The sequence below is a fragment of the Bos indicus genome, chromosome 4, assembly GCF_029378745.1.
Source record: "Bos indicus isolate NIAB-ARS_2022 breed Sahiwal x Tharparkar chromosome 4, NIAB-ARS_B.indTharparkar_mat_pri_1.0, whole genome shotgun sequence".
NCBI lineage: Eukaryota > Metazoa > Chordata > Mammalia > Artiodactyla > Bovidae > Bos > Bos indicus.
The window spans coordinates 45699111-45716223 of NC_091763.1; the positions used below are offsets into that span (position 1 = coordinate 45699111).

General features: G+C 37.3%; 1 protein-coding gene across 2 annotated transcripts in view; it reads right to left on the minus strand.

Moving 5' to 3' along the window:
- Window positions 1-17113, minus strand: part of ORC5 (origin recognition complex subunit 5) — a 93417-nt gene that overhangs the window by 51659 nt on the left and 24645 nt on the right. For both annotated transcript variants that reach the window (XM_070787717.1, XM_070787716.1), the window contains exons 7-11: window positions 9202-9332; window positions 7042-7090; window positions 6864-6954; window positions 3282-3334; window positions 1152-1264 (exon numbers count right to left, since the gene is read on the minus strand). In XM_070787717.1, coding sequence (XP_070643818.1) covers window positions 1152-1264; window positions 3282-3334; window positions 6864-6954; window positions 7042-7090; window positions 9202-9332 — 437 coding nt within the window. The remainder of the gene's footprint in view (window positions 1-1151; window positions 1265-3281; window positions 3335-6863; window positions 6955-7041; window positions 7091-9201; window positions 9333-17113) is intronic.

Below are 17113 nucleotides of genomic sequence, written 5' to 3' on the forward strand. Positions count from 1 at the left end.
CAATTCTAAAATGAGATTTCTTTCCAATTAATATACATGCAAAGGCTCCTGAATGTTCCGGATAACAGTGTATGGAGCATATGATACTATAATAGGAACTTTAGAATAATAAAGGAGTTACCACCCTTTAAATTATTCCCATCCCTCTTATTTTTAACAAAACCTATTTATTCATTTTTAAATGTACAATTATTACTGAACTTCTCTGTGAAATTACCTAGCTCACCCATTTAGGTTGTTATCTTAAAGTGAGAAATAAAGAATAAATGATTCAAGGCAGAAAAAAAAATGAATAGGTGAAATTCAAGCATTCAGAGATTGGAGAGGAAGGAATTCTAGATGGAGAAACCAATGTAAAAAAAGGTTGGAGAGTTAGAAAAGCAGCCAAGACCTCGAAAAGAGAAAAGTTCAGTTTGACTGAATTTTTTATTAATTAGCTTGTAACTGTACATGTCTAGGATGTGTAGCAAAATGTATCTGGTTGCAAGGATATTTTTCACCCATTTGACATAATGAATTGGTAAAAGAGAGCAAGTGATTATATGGGGAAGAGCAGCTGAGTTCATTATGGAAAAAGAGTTGGTATTTCCTTAGGTGGAAGGTGATTGAAGAAATGGCTCATGCATTCCAAAGAAACTCTGTTTAGAAGTTTGTTAAGTGTGAGGAATGCTCTGTTGATGGATAAAGTTCTGAAGGCCTGTAGATTTTATTATCGATATTCATTTCAGGAAAGACATGTATTTTTTGCTGTCATTTTCAGACTAATTTGTCTTTCAAAATTCAGCAACCAATGCCACCTTCTCCATGAAGCCTTCTTTCCTCAACACTTGCTACAAGTTGTTTATCATATCAATCTTACTAGACACTAATATATCTTTTTTGGCTTGTTTGCTCCATCACGTCTCCACCCCAAAAGTGGCACTCATTCATTCTTAAAATCCTAAAGAAAGTTCTCAATTAACATTGTTGATTTGCAAAGGTGAAGTGAGAAACAAAGGATAAATGATTAAAAGAAAACAAAATCTTTAAAGAATGAACCCTAAGTATACCAATCTCTTATTCTAATCTCTATCCCTTATAAATTTATAGGAGTTGAGGAATTTCAAAGTATTCCCTATTTCTTCAAAAATAAAGTGAAAAGAAATGATTACCTTAAGGAAAAACCTCTTGTCGGTTCTTGCTGGATTATAAGAAGCGAGGTATGCAGCAATTAGAATAAATTTAGAGTAGTACGGAAGTTCCACATGAGTATATGCTGAGAGACCTATACAACAAAATACTTTCATGAAGTATTTAACAGGCTACCATCAGATTTTAAGTATCATATCTTTTCTCACTTATGTATTGACTTCCATATGGTATCCTGTAGTCAAAAGATTTTTAAGTGCCCTGACCTTAAAATGCCATGATAATGATGGTGATGGGGCAAATATTATTAATGATAAGTTTTATTCATTCTGTTATTTGTTATAATGATATGCTCTGCTTACTCTGTTACATGAAGTCTAAATCCTAGCCATCCTGCCCTTCAAAGCTGCTGCTGCTGCTGCTAAGTTGCTTCAGTCATGTCCGACTCTGTGTGACCCCATAGACGGCAACCCACCAGGCTCCCCCGTCCCTGGGATTCTCCAGGCAAGAACACTGGAGTGGGTTGTCATTGCCTTCTCCAATTCTTCAAAGCTACACTCCACTAAACGTTCCATGATGCTCCCCTACCACACCAAAACAGAAAATTTATCTCTACTGTGAATTCTCACTTCATATATATTTATGGTCCATTTAACTTTATATAAAGAATTAATTAAACGTAAGTTATATTTCCTACTAAGCTTCAGTGTTTACTGAGGGAGATAAGTTTAATGTTTTTTGTATCCTTACAGTACCTTATACAAAAGAATGAAGGGATAAATTAAACAGTAGTCAGTCAGCAGCAATGATTTTTAGGGGAAGGGAAAATGGAATCTGGTATTTACTGAATATCTAGCATGTGGAAGACACTGTGCTAGGTGCTTTACTTAAGCATCTTTGAATCTTTGCAGTAATTTAATGGTAGGTGTTCTTTCCATTTTAGATGAAGACACTGAGTCACACAGGCAGTAGAGCAGACAAATTACTGCAGATTTTTAACTCCTGTATCTATTTCTTTCATTACAGCACACAACTGAAAATCATTTGTAGAGTATCTCAAGCATTTAAAAACCAAAACAGAATCTCAATATCACTTCATTTCATACCACTTTCCCCACCACTGGCTACTGACCCAAAATATTTTAGATAGTTTTTTGTTGTTGTTGTTGTTGTTGTTGTTAAATAAAAGTAAAGTTCACCCTTAAATAATGGAGGCTATTTATGGCACCCCACTCTTATACAGTAGAAAATCTGCATATAACTTCGACTCCCCCAAAACTTAACTACTAATAGCCTATTGCTGACTGGAAGCCTTAATGATAACATCAACAGTCAGTTAACATATATTTTGTATATGTATACCTATATGTATTTTATGCATTCATGACATACTTAACTTTTCCTTAATTTCTTTTTGATACCTGTAGGCTATGCAGTTCATTCATGAGTTTTTCCAAATTGTTGAATATCTCCAAAAAAACTTAAAATATATTTACTGAAAAAAATCTGTGTTATAAGTAGACCTCTGCAGTTCAAATATATGTTGTTCAAGGGTCAGCTGTAGTTCTATGGGATAAACCCAAGGTAATAGTTTCTTTAAAGGAAACAAAAGGACAAAGCTTTCAAAATATAACCAAACGAAATGTAATCCTCAAACTAAACATAAAATTGAACTTTATTCCATAAAACTCATGGAATACACATACATTGGGATAAAATTAGGTATACAACTGATTGGTTTAATACAAGCATTTAAAGAAATATAAACTGCTTGGTTTTCACATGATATAATCCAACACGTAAAAAATAGAAAACTGGTATTCAAACTTCATTTCCTCCCATTACACTGCAGTACTGCTTAAAAGAAAACCAGTAATTAGAATATCATGGTGCCTTAAATCATTATTTAAAATATCATGGTAGCCTGTGGTCCAGTAGTTAGGACTAACTGCTTTCATGCCAGGGACCATGTTTGGTCCCTGGTTGGGGAACTAAGATACTGTGATACAGCAAAAAATAAATAAATAACAGTAGCTTGTAAATTATCTTTTATAACACTACTGATTAATGCTCTTTAGTGTGAACTTTGGTATCTTGATTATGAGTAATCATTGAAGTGTCTCTGGTAACTGTCTCAACAATTCCTTTGATACCTTTCAGTTGTCCTGGATCTGTGTCATCTTTCTGTAGCTTTTCCCACTGTGAACTGGAAAAAAAAAAATGGGAGGGTAATAATGGATTGAAAATATGTAAAATCAATATACTATACTTAAAGCCCTAGAAAAACAAAATTTTTTTGACTTGACAAAATACATTAATTACCTTATAAACAAGACAAATAATATACACATTGGTACCGCTACAAAATCACTTAGTGTATATTAGAACAATATAAAATTATATATCAATGCCCAGATGTTAATTTTTTTCAAAAATCTCTTTTCTTCTGATTACAATTATAAAGTTATCAAAAAGCACCAACTGATACTGTTGATTTAATTTAGCAAAAATTGTTATTATACATGTGTGAATGACAGTCACAGGTACCAAGGAAAATGGTTGTCATATACAGGGACAGTTTCAAACGGACCAGGATATATCACCTGGCTTAGAATATCCTTTCTCTATTACACTGCTGGAGAGTCTCACTGGCCCTTTATGCCACAATATGATAAAAAGGAACTACAAGCATTATATGTGCTATTATTAAAAAGGTAAACAGCTGGAACAAAAATGCAAACTGCCCTCAATACCAATTTTGTTTTCAAAAAGAGACAGAAAATAATCACATAAGAGATTCTGCAAACTAATCAAGGATAATAAAACATATATGTTTCCTATCAATAAACATAAATGGGTACATCCCAATAAAGAACAATATTTTCAGAGTACCTTAGTAAAGTAGGAGATCAAATTAGCAACACTGATTTCTTCGATCTACATCTAAACATACTATGCTGCTGCTGCTGCTAAGTCGCTTCAGTTGTGTCCGACTCTGTGCGACCCCAGAGACAGCAGCCCACCAGGCTCCCCTGTCCCTGGGATTCTCCAGGCAAGAACACTGGAGTGGGTTGCCATTTCCTTCTCCAATGCATGAAAGTGAAAAGTGAAAGTGAAGTCACTCAGTTGTGTCCAACTCCTAGCGACCCCATGGACTGCAGCCCACCAGGCTCCTCCGTCCATGGGATTTTCCAGGCAAGAGTACTGAGTCGGGTGCCACTGCCTTCTCCAAATAGATTACATATTAATTGCATATATAGCGATATATGTGTATACAGACATACTTGTAAAGATGATGATAACAAATTAGAAATTACCTATGTGATTAAGGAAAAAAGTGAAAGGGATAATGGGGTGTGAGACTTCTGTAATTTTTTTTTATTTTAATAATTTTAAGTTCTGAACTATTCTGATATCACCTTTTACGTGTACAGCAAACCATGAGTTTATTCTACTTTGCCTTTTCTCTTTCTCTTCTTTTTCCATATTTTAACTTTGTAATTGTGTTATTCCCATCCTGTCAGAGAATGTAATTATACAAACAGTATTCTACCCTTGTTCCCATCTTTTAGTTTTGACCTATGACCAAATGTAGTGCCTGTCAATCCTTTTGCTAAAGCCTCCCTGATGCTAAGTCACTTCAGTCGTGTCCGACTCTGTGCGACCCCAGAGACGGAAGCCCACCAGGCTCCCCTGTCCCTGGGATTCTCCAGGCAAGAACACTGGGGTGGGTTGCCATTTCCTTCTCCAATGCATGAAAGTGAAAAGTCAAAGTGAAGTCGCTCAGTCATATCCGACTCTTAGCGACCCATGGACTGCAGCCTACCAGGCTCCTCTGTCTATGGGATTTTCCAGGCAAGAGTACTGGAGTGGGTTGCCATTGCCTTCTAGGCATCTCCATTGCACTGATTTTTCAGAAAGTGCTTATGAATATAGCGTTCCCTGAGTTCTTACAAGCTTAACACTGTTTTTCTACACCCACGATACCTGAACGACAGGTTGGCTAGATATAAACTTCCTTGGCTTACACTTCCTCTCCTCAAGTTTCTTGAAAATATTGCTCACCTATCATTTTGCTTTATTACAGATTCACCTTCCTTGGTAAGTAGCTTACCTGTTTGCCTTAATCCCCCCACTTCACTTCATTCTTTACCATCAAGCAGACAGGAAATACCATGTCCTTTCAAATCAGCCTCAAAAACAGTACTTTCCCAAACCTACTTTGTTAATTTTTGTCTACATACTCTTCAAACATTTCCTTTTGATTCTCCAGTAGCCAGTGCTCAGGCCTCATTTGTTCTCAGTATTTTCTCACTTAGAGCTGGACTCTCTTTCCAGACATGATTCATTTGTACCTCAGGACTACATGTCAACCCCATGCCCTGTCCCCACCATCCTCTCCTCTTTTCCCTATAGTCATTGCTTAACTTTTCACTTCAGCTCCAGAGTTGGCTCTGCTGGCTTCGATTGTTTATTTCACTATTTACATGTAACTTAAAACTTGTAGTTAACTCTGTAGCATGGGCATGCATGCTTAGTCAGTCAGGTCCGACTCTGCAACCCGATGGATTATAGCCCACCAGGCTCCACTGTCCATGGGATTATCCTGGCAAGAATTCTGGAGTGGATTGACATTTCCTCCCCCAGGGGATCTTCCCGATTCAGGGATCGAATCTGCATCTCTGGGGCTCCTGCACTGGCAGACGGATTCTTTACCACAGAGCCAGCAGAGTAGACTTCTAGTCATACTGCAGGCTAGGGTTAGAGTGATTTTATTTGCTCTCCTTAGTGATCTTTGTGGAGAGAACTGGATTCAGGTGGCCAACATTATCCTATGGAAAACTAGAAGTCCTTGTATCGCTACATAAGAGTCACTGTAACAACCACTCAAATTTTTCTACCTTTAATAAATCAGATCATAAGCTTTTCTATTCTGTGACTTCCAAAAACTTTCATCAAATGACTTTTTATTATTAAAAAAGGATTAAATATCTTTGCAATCTTTCTACTTATTCAGAAACTACTAATATTAAAATCTTCTAATCAGCTAATTAAATCAAATACGAAATAGTTATAGATTAAGGTATTCATAAAAGAAAAGTGATAAAATTAGCAAGTGAAAAAAGACAGAAGAGTTGATGTTTTTAAATCTATGTTGCTTTGCAATGTAGACTTATAATCCTAACATCCATAAGGCACTTTCTTATTTGTATCACAAATCACTTTCACATGTATTACTGAAATCTTCTAAGGATTGTTAGAAGAGGGATCTGAGGTCTAGAGGTTTAAGGTGAATTGCTAATACCTCAAAAGGCGGAAAATAACTAAGCTGGAAATCAAAACCATTGTTCTTCTCACTATACTATGTCTGCGCAATCATGTCTCCTGAGTAGTTTCATTACTATGAACAGACAAACATAGATTTATGACTTGATTTATACACTTCAATGCTCAATTTTTCATTATTTTCAAATATCTAACATAACTATAAAACACAAACCTGAAATGGATTTTCCTGTAGCATTCCAGATTTTAAAAAATTAACAGTTATTAGAAATATGCCTTGTGTAACATACTGGCTAAAAATTGTCTGTCTTTCCCAAAATAGTAAGGAATGATTCAAAATTCACAAGAACTTTTTCCCAGTGTGAAGAAGGTAAGAAAACATGTGGACACATTAGTGAATATTCTAAACAAAGATATAGAAACAACATATATAATAAATTAAAAATTACCTTGATATTTCTCTGAGATAAACAGTCTGCATGGCTTTCTTCAAATGAGGTTCAATGTTTCTCCAGAGCTTGCGAGTATCACGTTCATTTGCTACCCCAAAAAGGAGAAAATTTCAATAATTTAGATCTTACAGAAATTTTTTCAAAAGAAAAATTATTACAGTAAAATTATAGTTACCTTCTCCTTTAACCACAGGTTCGCAATATTTAGGAAAATTAAGTGCTGCCTATAAACAAAGGGGGAGAAAAGAGAAACAAAATTTATCTACCACAATTAGAAATTATTTTTCAAGTAAAATTTTTGTTAGGATTCAGGAAAACTTATTTCAATATAATTGCCCAAATGAAATGTTATCAGTTTATTACTACAACAATAAAAACGATAATTATCAGTAACAGCAGTAATACAACATGTAAAATATTCCTTAAATGGATAAATCCCCACCTAATATATTGGCCTCTAGATAAAAAGTAACATAACAATCCCCAAAGCAGATTTAAAAGTACATACATATAAAAGAATATTTTTATATTTTATGTATTTATGCCTAAAAAGAATATTTTGCAGATGATTTATTAAACTGTCAAGAAATGTGCCACTTACAAACTTTGAAACAAAAGTATCCATTCAAAGGAAAAAGGAAAATATATGTTTATTATCCTACATTCTACATATGCAGAAAAATAAGGACCCTATACTGTTTTTTCTCCACTACTTAAAGATCATCTTACATTTATTAGTATCACTAGTAGTAATAAAGACTTAAACCACACTTCAAGTTTCAAGTTTTTGAATATAATGTAACAATAACAAGAAAAAAAGTAATCTCATCCCTCAATAAAATCATTCCTCAGTGAAACCCAAAGGACTTTATAAAAACCGTATTTAGATTTAACACTTTCTTTTCCTACAAATAGTTTCTCTAAATAATTCTTCCTTCTTGTACTTTATAATAATCTACTTTGAAATGACTGCCAGCACAGATACCTGCAGGATTCAAGGACATCAGAGTTAAGGAATGGTAACTACAAGTTATTTCCCAGGAATAACAGAGGATGAGTACTCACTCCCGACTCCACCTCACGCAGGAACTGCGCACTGACCCTCTATCCCCTCTGTAAGCCCCCTTGCTGTCATATCCCTCTGTCACCAGGAATCTCAGACATTCAACTTCTGGAGAGGTGTTATTGATAAGCTTGAGCTAGAACAGTTTGTCTCTGGTTTGTTCCCTACTTAGAAGACACTTGAAATCTTCATCTAAATCAGAAGAGGCCTACAATTTACAAGTTCCAAAAACACACTAAATGTGAACACAATTTCTCCTATATTCTATCTCAAATACACACTGAATCCTTCTAAGTAATATTTTTCAGAGCAAAGAAAAGAACAAAGCAAAGAAAATAGATCAAGAGAATCTGTTCCTTTGAAAGTTCCATTTTCTAACCTTAGACATTTTACCATCTTGTTACATGGAGATAAGATCTTAAGTATTAATAAAAGATTTTAAGAAACCAGATATTCTTGCCTTCTCCCTCATGGATCCACACAACTAAAGAACAAAGATCAAAATTAAGTTAAATATGAAAATTAAAGTAAATACATTTTCCAAACTGCCTATGAAGATTAAACAGCTAATGTTTAAAACAAATTTTTTTAAGTAACCTTTTATATAAATTCAAAGTAATCCTTTATACAAAGATTACTAACTCAAGGTTAGTGGCTAAGGAAAGACCTATGTAAAGCTTCTGACCATATTCAAGAGCATCTAGATTTCAGATCACTATCAATACATGTGCTGTGCTTAGTTGCTCAGTCGTGTCCTACTCTTTGCAACCCCAAGGGCTGTAGCCTGCCAGGCTCCTGTGTCCATGGGGATTCTCCAGGTAAGAATACTGGAGTGGGTTGCCACGCCCTCCTCCAGGAGATCTTCCCAACCCAGGTCTCCTGCACTGCAGGAGGATTCTTTACTGTCTGAGCTACCAGAGAAGCCCTGGTAATATCAATATATATTAATACAAAATCCTGAAAAACAATTGTTAAAAAAATTAGATATACAATTGCTTATTAAGTTTTCACACCTCCTCTCTGTTAGCCTTCATTTTAATTTTAATAAAAATTACTTGTGATTAGAGAAAAGAGAAAGGAGGAAATAAAAAACACACTCCTAAGGATATATGGAAGTAAACAACTAAAGATGACTGAAAGGTTTCAGATCAGGTCAAAATTTGTACTAACCCACAGATTTCTATTTCCAGAATAAATTTTTAGCTTCTAGCCTATCTCACACCTTTTCTACATAAAAGATGTACATTTTATTTAAGCAAAATGAGAACTCACCAGATGCCGGAGCTCTTTCAAATCTCGACAGACAGTATAGAAAACTCCAAGAAGAATGTTAATGTAGGCAGCATAGAAATCAGCTGAATACTCTGGAGGATGATCATGAGATAGGATCTTCTGCAGGTTCCCTGTTCACGGGACATAAATGAACAGAAATGACTGACCTAGCACCCTAGTCGTATCTTCTAGCATTTTATAATACAGGTTTAAACAATAAACACACAGGTTCAGCAATTATCAGGAATAATAAAACAGTTACAAGATTAGGATGTAAAAGTAATACAAGTTTTGAAACTGAGGTAAAAGAATCATGAATCTAACGTTCTAGAAAAATAACTAAATTTTACCTGACATATGTACTACGAAATGACATCTAAAGAAAATCACAAGAACCTTATAATAGGCAAAGCAACATCAATATCAAGAGCAAAAAAATAATATGGACTTCAGTTATTTTTCCAATTACATAAGTCAGCTAGGTAAAAACAAGAGGTACTATATAAATCACCACAAAATTGGAAAATGTGCTTCATTTTTTTGTAAAATGAAAATAATTCAAGAATTTTTTCATGAAAATCTTCATCTTTACTTTGTCCTTCCCTTTTTTTATAAAATGTGTTTTCTTCCTACAACTTTGGTATCTTTATTTCTTTTATCTTACTCTTATACAGTATCACATGTTTAGAACCCTAAGTGAAAGTGAATGTTGCTCAGTCACATCCAACTCTTTGTGACTCCATGGACTATACAGTTCATGGAATTCTTCAGGCCAGAATACTGGAGTGGGTAGCCTTTCCCTTTTCCAGGGGATCTTCCCAAACAGGGATCGAGCCCAGGTGGCCATCATTGTGGGCGGATTCTTTACCAGCTGAGCCACAAGGGAAGCCCAAAAATACTGGGGTGGGTAGCCCATCCCTTCTCCAGAGACTCTTCCTGACCCAGGAACCGAACTGGGGTCTCTAGAATTGCAGGCGGATTCTTTACCAACTGAGGTATCAGGGAAGCCTTTAAAATCCTAAACTTATATTTTATTCTGTTAAAAATGTAATATTGTAGAAGCACAGTTAAAACTAAAAAGAAACCATCTATTATTCAAAATTTCCCAGTTTATAGCACCTGAATCAGTCATTTATTCCTTATTGCAATTCCCTCTGACTTCTTGATGCGATGGTCTCTTTAGACTTCTCAGTTAAGAGCTCTTTGACCAAGAGTATTACTGTAAACCTCGGAGAGGGCAATGGCACCCCACTCCAGTACTCTTGCCTGGAAAATCCCATGGATGGAGGAGCCTGGTGGGCTGCTGTCTATGGGGTTGCACAGAGTCAGACACGACTGAAGCGACTTAGCAGCAGCAGTACTGTAAACCTAGTTCCACAGGGTTCAAGACTATCACAATACTTTCAAGTGAAAATTCTTATGGAATGCTCTGATCAAGTCAACTTCCTTTTTCTTAAGAATCCTTCTGAGTATTTTTACTATGAATATGTTGCCATTTACCATCAGACCTTGATTTTAACTGTTCTCTTTTTCCTCACAGTCAGTCAGGTACATAACAATACATATGGTCTATCAATAGATACTAACATACAGAAATTCAGAAATAGTTGTATATAACAGGATCTGCTAAACAGGGCAGTTGGCCAAACAAAATGCCAAAAACCAAATAAACAAAGTCCCCATTCCCAAAAGATCATTTTAAAGCCTATTCTCATGCCTAGAATGTTATCCTGAAGGAATTCTAAATAGAGATTGTTGCTAGATCTGCAATTTTATATCACAACCACTGGAAAAAAATATACAAAGTTCAAAATTTGACTTTGAAGCCTATGTATTTTTACACCTAATAGCTATTTTAAATTTAATGTTGCCAAGTTTTTAAAACATAAATATTTGATACAGTAAAAACTTGTAAAAAGTACCTTAAAACTTGGAGATAAAGGTACTTATATATAAAAGCTGACAGATAACTGGATGGATGGAAGAAAGAGGGACTTCTGATTCCAGTCATGAGGGAGTATTTCCAGTTCAGAAATACTCTTCTATAAATAAACAACTAAAAACTGGACAAAATATAGAAAACAGCTATTTTCAGACATCAGGCAGCCAAGAACTCTGATACGAGAAAAGGGAAATGAGGTGAGTCTTACCATCAGCCAGGCTTTCTAATTAGAGGAAACTTTACAATAGTGGTACAGTAGAGTTGCAAAAGGAGCCCATTAATCTTAGTTGAGTTGAGACAGAGGTGAGAGTAGAGAAAGCTAAGGGTACTAGAATATAAAGGGTAAACTTCATGAGAGAAGGACACTATGCAGAGAAAGAGCCCCAGAAATCTACATTAAGGGTTGCCCTTGATTCTTAGCTGAATGCCAACATTTAAATGCATGCTGCTGCTGCTAAGTCGCTTCAGTCGTGTCCGACTCTGTGCGACCCCATAGACGGCAGCCCACCAGGCTCCCCCGTCCCTGGGATTCTCCAGGCAAGAACACTGGAGTGGGTTGCCATTTCCTTCTCCAATGCGTGAAAGTGAAAAGTGAAAGTGAAGTCGCTCAGTCATGTCTGACTCTTCAGAGACCCCATGGACTGCAGCCTACCAGGCTCCTCCGTCCATAGGATTTTCCAGGCAGAGTACTGAATTGGGTTGCCATTGCCTTCTCCTATTTGCATGCATAGATAGAGTAAAAGCCCAGAAAAAACAAGCAAGAGAAACTTCTGGGGGAAAAAAAACAATTATTGGAGAGCTGTAGGTCAAACAATCTCCAGAGTTCAGACAGGGGTATAATCTGTTCATTTTTTCCACTAGTAAGAATAGAGAAACTATACTAAATACATTGAGCATTCAGCAGAGAACCCAAAAGGACTTAGAAGTATCTTAGAAGTGGAACTAAAATTAGCCCCGAACCCTCTCTCCAAAAGAGCTTAAAAATAACTTCAAGAGGGTCAAACGTATCTTCAAGTGATTTAAATGCTTAACAGAAAAAAGTCCAACATGCAACAACAAAAAATTTAATATCTATCATTCAATCAAAAATTACTAAGCACATGACAAAGTATAATGGATATCCATAACAGAGAAAAATCAGTCAATAGAAACAACCCACAATGAAAGAGGTAATTGAATTAGTACACAAGGACATTAAACAACTATTAAAAACATACTTATATGCTCAAGGAGATAAAGGAAAACAAAAGCATAATGAGATCTATAAAGAAAAATTCCACTGGATTCAGCAGTCACTGTCGTGTCCGACTCTCTGCGATCCCATGGACTGCAGCACTCCAGGCCTCCCTGTCCGTCACCAACTCCCGGAGTTTACACAAACTCATGTCCATGTCAGTGGAGTCGGTGATGCCATGCAACCATCTCATCATCTGTTGTCCCCTTTTCCCATCTTCAATCTTCCCCAGCATCAGGGTATTTTCCAGTGAGTCAGTACTTCACATCAGGTGGCCAAAGTATTGGAGTTTCAGCTTCAGTATCAGTCCTTTCAATGAACATTCAGGACTCATCTCCTTTAGGATGGACTGGCTGGATCTCCTTGCAGTCCAAAGGACTCTCAAGTCATCTCCAACACCACAGTTCAAAAGCATCAATTCTTCTATGCTCAGCTTTCTTTATAGTCCAACTTTCACACCCATACATGACTACTGAAAAAACCATAGCTTTGACTAGACGGACTTTTGTGGCAAAGTAAAGTCTCTGCTTTTTAATATACTGTCTAGGTTGATCATAGCTTTTCTTCCAAGGAGCAAGCATCTTTTAATTTCATGGCTGCAGTCACCATCTGTAGTGATTCTGGAGCCCCCCAAAATAAAGTCTCTCACTGTTTCCATTGTTTCCCCATCTATTTGCCATGAAGTGATGGGACCTGATGCCAGGATCTTAGTTTTTTGAATATCGAGTTTTAAGCCAACTTTTTTACTCTCCTCTTTCACTTTATCAAGAGGCTCTTTAATTCTTCTTCACTTTCTGCCATAAGGGTGGTGTCATCTGCGTATCTGATGTTATTGATATTTCTCCTGGCAATCTTGATTCCAGCTTGTGCTTTATCCAGCCCAGCATTTCTCATGATGTACTCTGCATATAAGTTAAATAAGCAGGGTGACAATATACAGCCTTGATGTACTCCTTTTCTAATTTTGAACCAGTCTGTTATTCTATGCCCAGTTCTAACTGTTGCTTCTTGAATTGCATACAGATTTCTCAAGAGGCAGGTCAAGTGGTCTGGAATTTCCATCTCTTGAAGAATTTTCCACAGTTTGTTGTGATCCACAAGGTCAAAGGCTTTGGTGTACTCAATAAAGCAGAAGTAGATGTTTTTGGAACTCTATTGCTTTCTTTATGGTCCAGTGGATATTGGCAATTTGACCTCTGGTTCCTCTGCCTTTTCTAATTTTCTAATTTCATCTCTGGTTTCTGTGCCTTTTCTCTTTCTTTTTATCCTCTGGATTGGATAACTGCAGATGAAGACACTTGTAGAGAAAAAGGTCACTGAACTTGAAGACACAGAAACAAAAGCCAAACCAAATAAAACACTGAGGAAAAAAGATACAAAGTTTAAATGAATAAATAAGAGATTCAGCAGGACAATATCAAGAGATCTAATGGTCATGTAATGCAGCCCTGGAAAAAGGTGGGGGGAGCAGAGGGGACAGATGAAATATTTTTAGAAATAATGGCTGAAAAATTCCCGAAGTTGAAACTATACATTCATTATCCAAAGGGCTGAACAAATCTCCAGGAGGGTACATGATGACAGATATTTTCCACCTTGCCTTTTCAGTTATGTAAAGCCCAACTGATCAGTGGAGATCAGAGGAGAAATAACTCCAGAAAGAACGAAGGGATGGAGCCAAAGCAAAAACAATACCCAGTTGTGGATGTGACTGGTGACAGAAGTAAGGTCTGATGCTGTAAAGAGCAATATTGCATAGGAACCTGGAATGTTAGGTCCACGAATCAAGGCAAATTGGAAGTGGTCAAACAGGAGATGGCAAGAGTGAACGTCGACATTCTAGGTATCAGCAAACTAAAATGGACTGGAATGGGTGAATTTAACTCAGATTACCATTATATCTACTACTGCGGACAGGAATCCCTCAGAAGAAATGGAGTAGCCATCATGGTCAACAAAAGAGTCTGAAATGCAGTACTTGGATGCAATCTCAAAAACGACAGAATGATCTCTGTTTGTTTCCAAGGCAAACCATTCAATATCACAGTAATCCAAGTCTATGCCCCAACCAGTAATGCTGAAGAAGCTGAAGTTGAACGGTTCTATGAAGACCTACAAGACCTTTTGGAACTAACACCCGAAAAAGATGTCCTTTTCATTATAGGGGACTGGAATGCAAAAGTAGGAAGTCAAGAAACACCTGAAGTAACAGGCAAATTTGGCCTTGGAATACGGAATGAAGCAGGGCAAAGGCTAATAGAATTTTGCCAAGAGAATGCACTGGTCATAACAAACACCCTCTTCCAACAGCACAAGAGAAGACTCTATACATGGACATCACCAGATGGTCAACACTGAAATCAGACTGATTATATTCTTTGCAGCCAAAGATGGAGAAGCTCTATACAGTCAGCAAAAACAAGACCAGGAGCTGACTGTGGCTCATATCATGAACTCCTTATTGCCAAATTCAGACTTAACTTGAAGAAAGTAGGGAAAACCTCTAGAAAGTAGGGAAAACCACTAAAACTATACTGGTTTAGTGATTTGACCTAAATCAAATCACTTATGATTATACAGTGGAAGTGAGAAATAGATGTAAGGGCCTAGATCTGATAGATAAGAGTGCCTGATGAACTATGGACTGAGGTTCGTGACACTGTACAGGAGACAGGGATTAAGACCATCCCCATGGAAAAGAAATGCAAAAAAATTAAAATGGCTGTCTGGGGAGGCCTTACAAATAGCTGTGAAAAGAAGAGAAGCCAAAAGCAAAGGAGAAAAGGAAAGATATAAGCATCTGAATGCAGAGTTCCAAAGAATAGCAAGAAGAGATAAGAAAGCCTTCTTCAGCGATCAATGCAAAGAAATAGAGGAAAACAACAGAATGGGAAAGATTAGAGATCTCTTCAAGAAAATTAGAGATACCAAGGGAACATTTCATGCAAAGGTGGGCTCGATAAAGGACAGAAATGGTATGGACCTAACAAAACAGAAGATATTAAGAAGAGGTGGCAAGAATACACAGACGAACTGTACAAAAAAGATCTTCACGACCCAGATAATCACAATGGTATGATTATTCACCTAGAGCCAGACATCCTGGCCCACATGTGAAGTCAAGTGGGCCTTAGAAAGCCTCACTATGAACAAAGCTAGCAGAGGTGATGGAATTCCAGTGGAGCTTTTTCAAATCCTGAAAGATGATGCTGTGAAAGTGCTGCACTCAATATGCCAGCAAGTTTGGAAAACTCAGCAGTGGCCACAGGACTGGAAAAGGTCAGTTTTCATTCCAGTCCCAAAGAAAGGCAATGCCAAAGAATGCTCACACTACCACACAATTGCACTCATCTTACACGCTAGTAAAGTAATGCTCAAAATTCTCCAAGCCCGGCTTTAGCAATACGTGAACCGTGAACTTCGAGATGTTCAAGCTGGTTTTAGAAAAGGCAGAGGAACCAGAGATCAAATTGCCAACATCCGCTGGATCATGGAAAAAGCAAGATGGTTCCAGAAAAACATCTATTTCTGCTTTATTGACTATGCCAAAGCCTTTGACTGTGTGGATCACAATAAACTGTGGAACATTCTGAAAGAGATGGGAATACCAGACCTCTTGAGAAACCTATATGCAGGTCAGGAAGCAACAGTTAGAACTGGACATGGAACAACAGACTGGTTGCAAATAGGAAAAGGAGCACGTCAAGGCTGTATATTGTCACCCTGCTTATTTAACTTCTATGCAGAGTACATCATGAGAAATAATGGGCTGGAAGAAGCACAAGCTGGAATCAAGATTGCCAGGAGAAATATCAGTAACCTCAGATATGCAGATGACACCACCCGTATGGCAGAAAGTGAAGAGGAACTAAAAAGCCTCTTGACGAGAGTGAAAAAGTTGGCTTAAAGTTCAACATTCAGAAAACGAGGATCATGGCATCTGGTCCCATCACTTCATGGGAAATAGATGGGGAAACAGTGGAAACAATGTCAGACTTAATTTTTTTTGGCTCCAAAATCACTGCAGATGGTGACTGCAGCCATGAAATTAAAAGATGCTTACTCCTTGGAAGAAAAGTTATGACCAATCTAGATAGCATATTCAAAAGCAGAGACATTACTTTGCCAACAAAGGTCCGTCTAGTCAAGGCTACGGTTTTTCCAGTGGTCATGTATGGATGCAAGAGCTGGACTGTGAAGAAAGCTGAGCGCCAAAGAATTGATGCTTTTGAACTGTGGTGTTGGAGAAGGCTCTTGAGATTCCCTTGGACTGCAAGGAGATCCAACCAGTCCATTCTAAAGGAGATCAGCCCTGGGTGTTCTTTGGAAGGACTGATGCTAAAGCTGAAACTCCAATACTTTGGCCACCTCCTGCGAAGAGTTGACTCATTGGAAGACTCTGATGCTGGGAGGGATTGGGAGCAGGAGGAGAAGGGGACGACAGAGGATGAGATGGCTGGACGGCATCACCAACTTGATGGACGTGAGTCTGAGTGATCTCCAGTAGTTGGTGATGGACAGGGAGGCCTGGCGTGCTGCAATTCACAGGGTCGCAAAGAGTCGGACACGACTGAGCGACTGAACTGAACTGAACTGAAAGCGCAAACAGTAACATATGTAAAGTGTAGGATAAAAATTGCACGAAGGTTGTTAGGTGGGAAATTATAAGTCACTGAGATTTTCAGATTGTTTACTAGAGCTTAGTATGATTTATTCCAATTGATTGGAATTTAGTT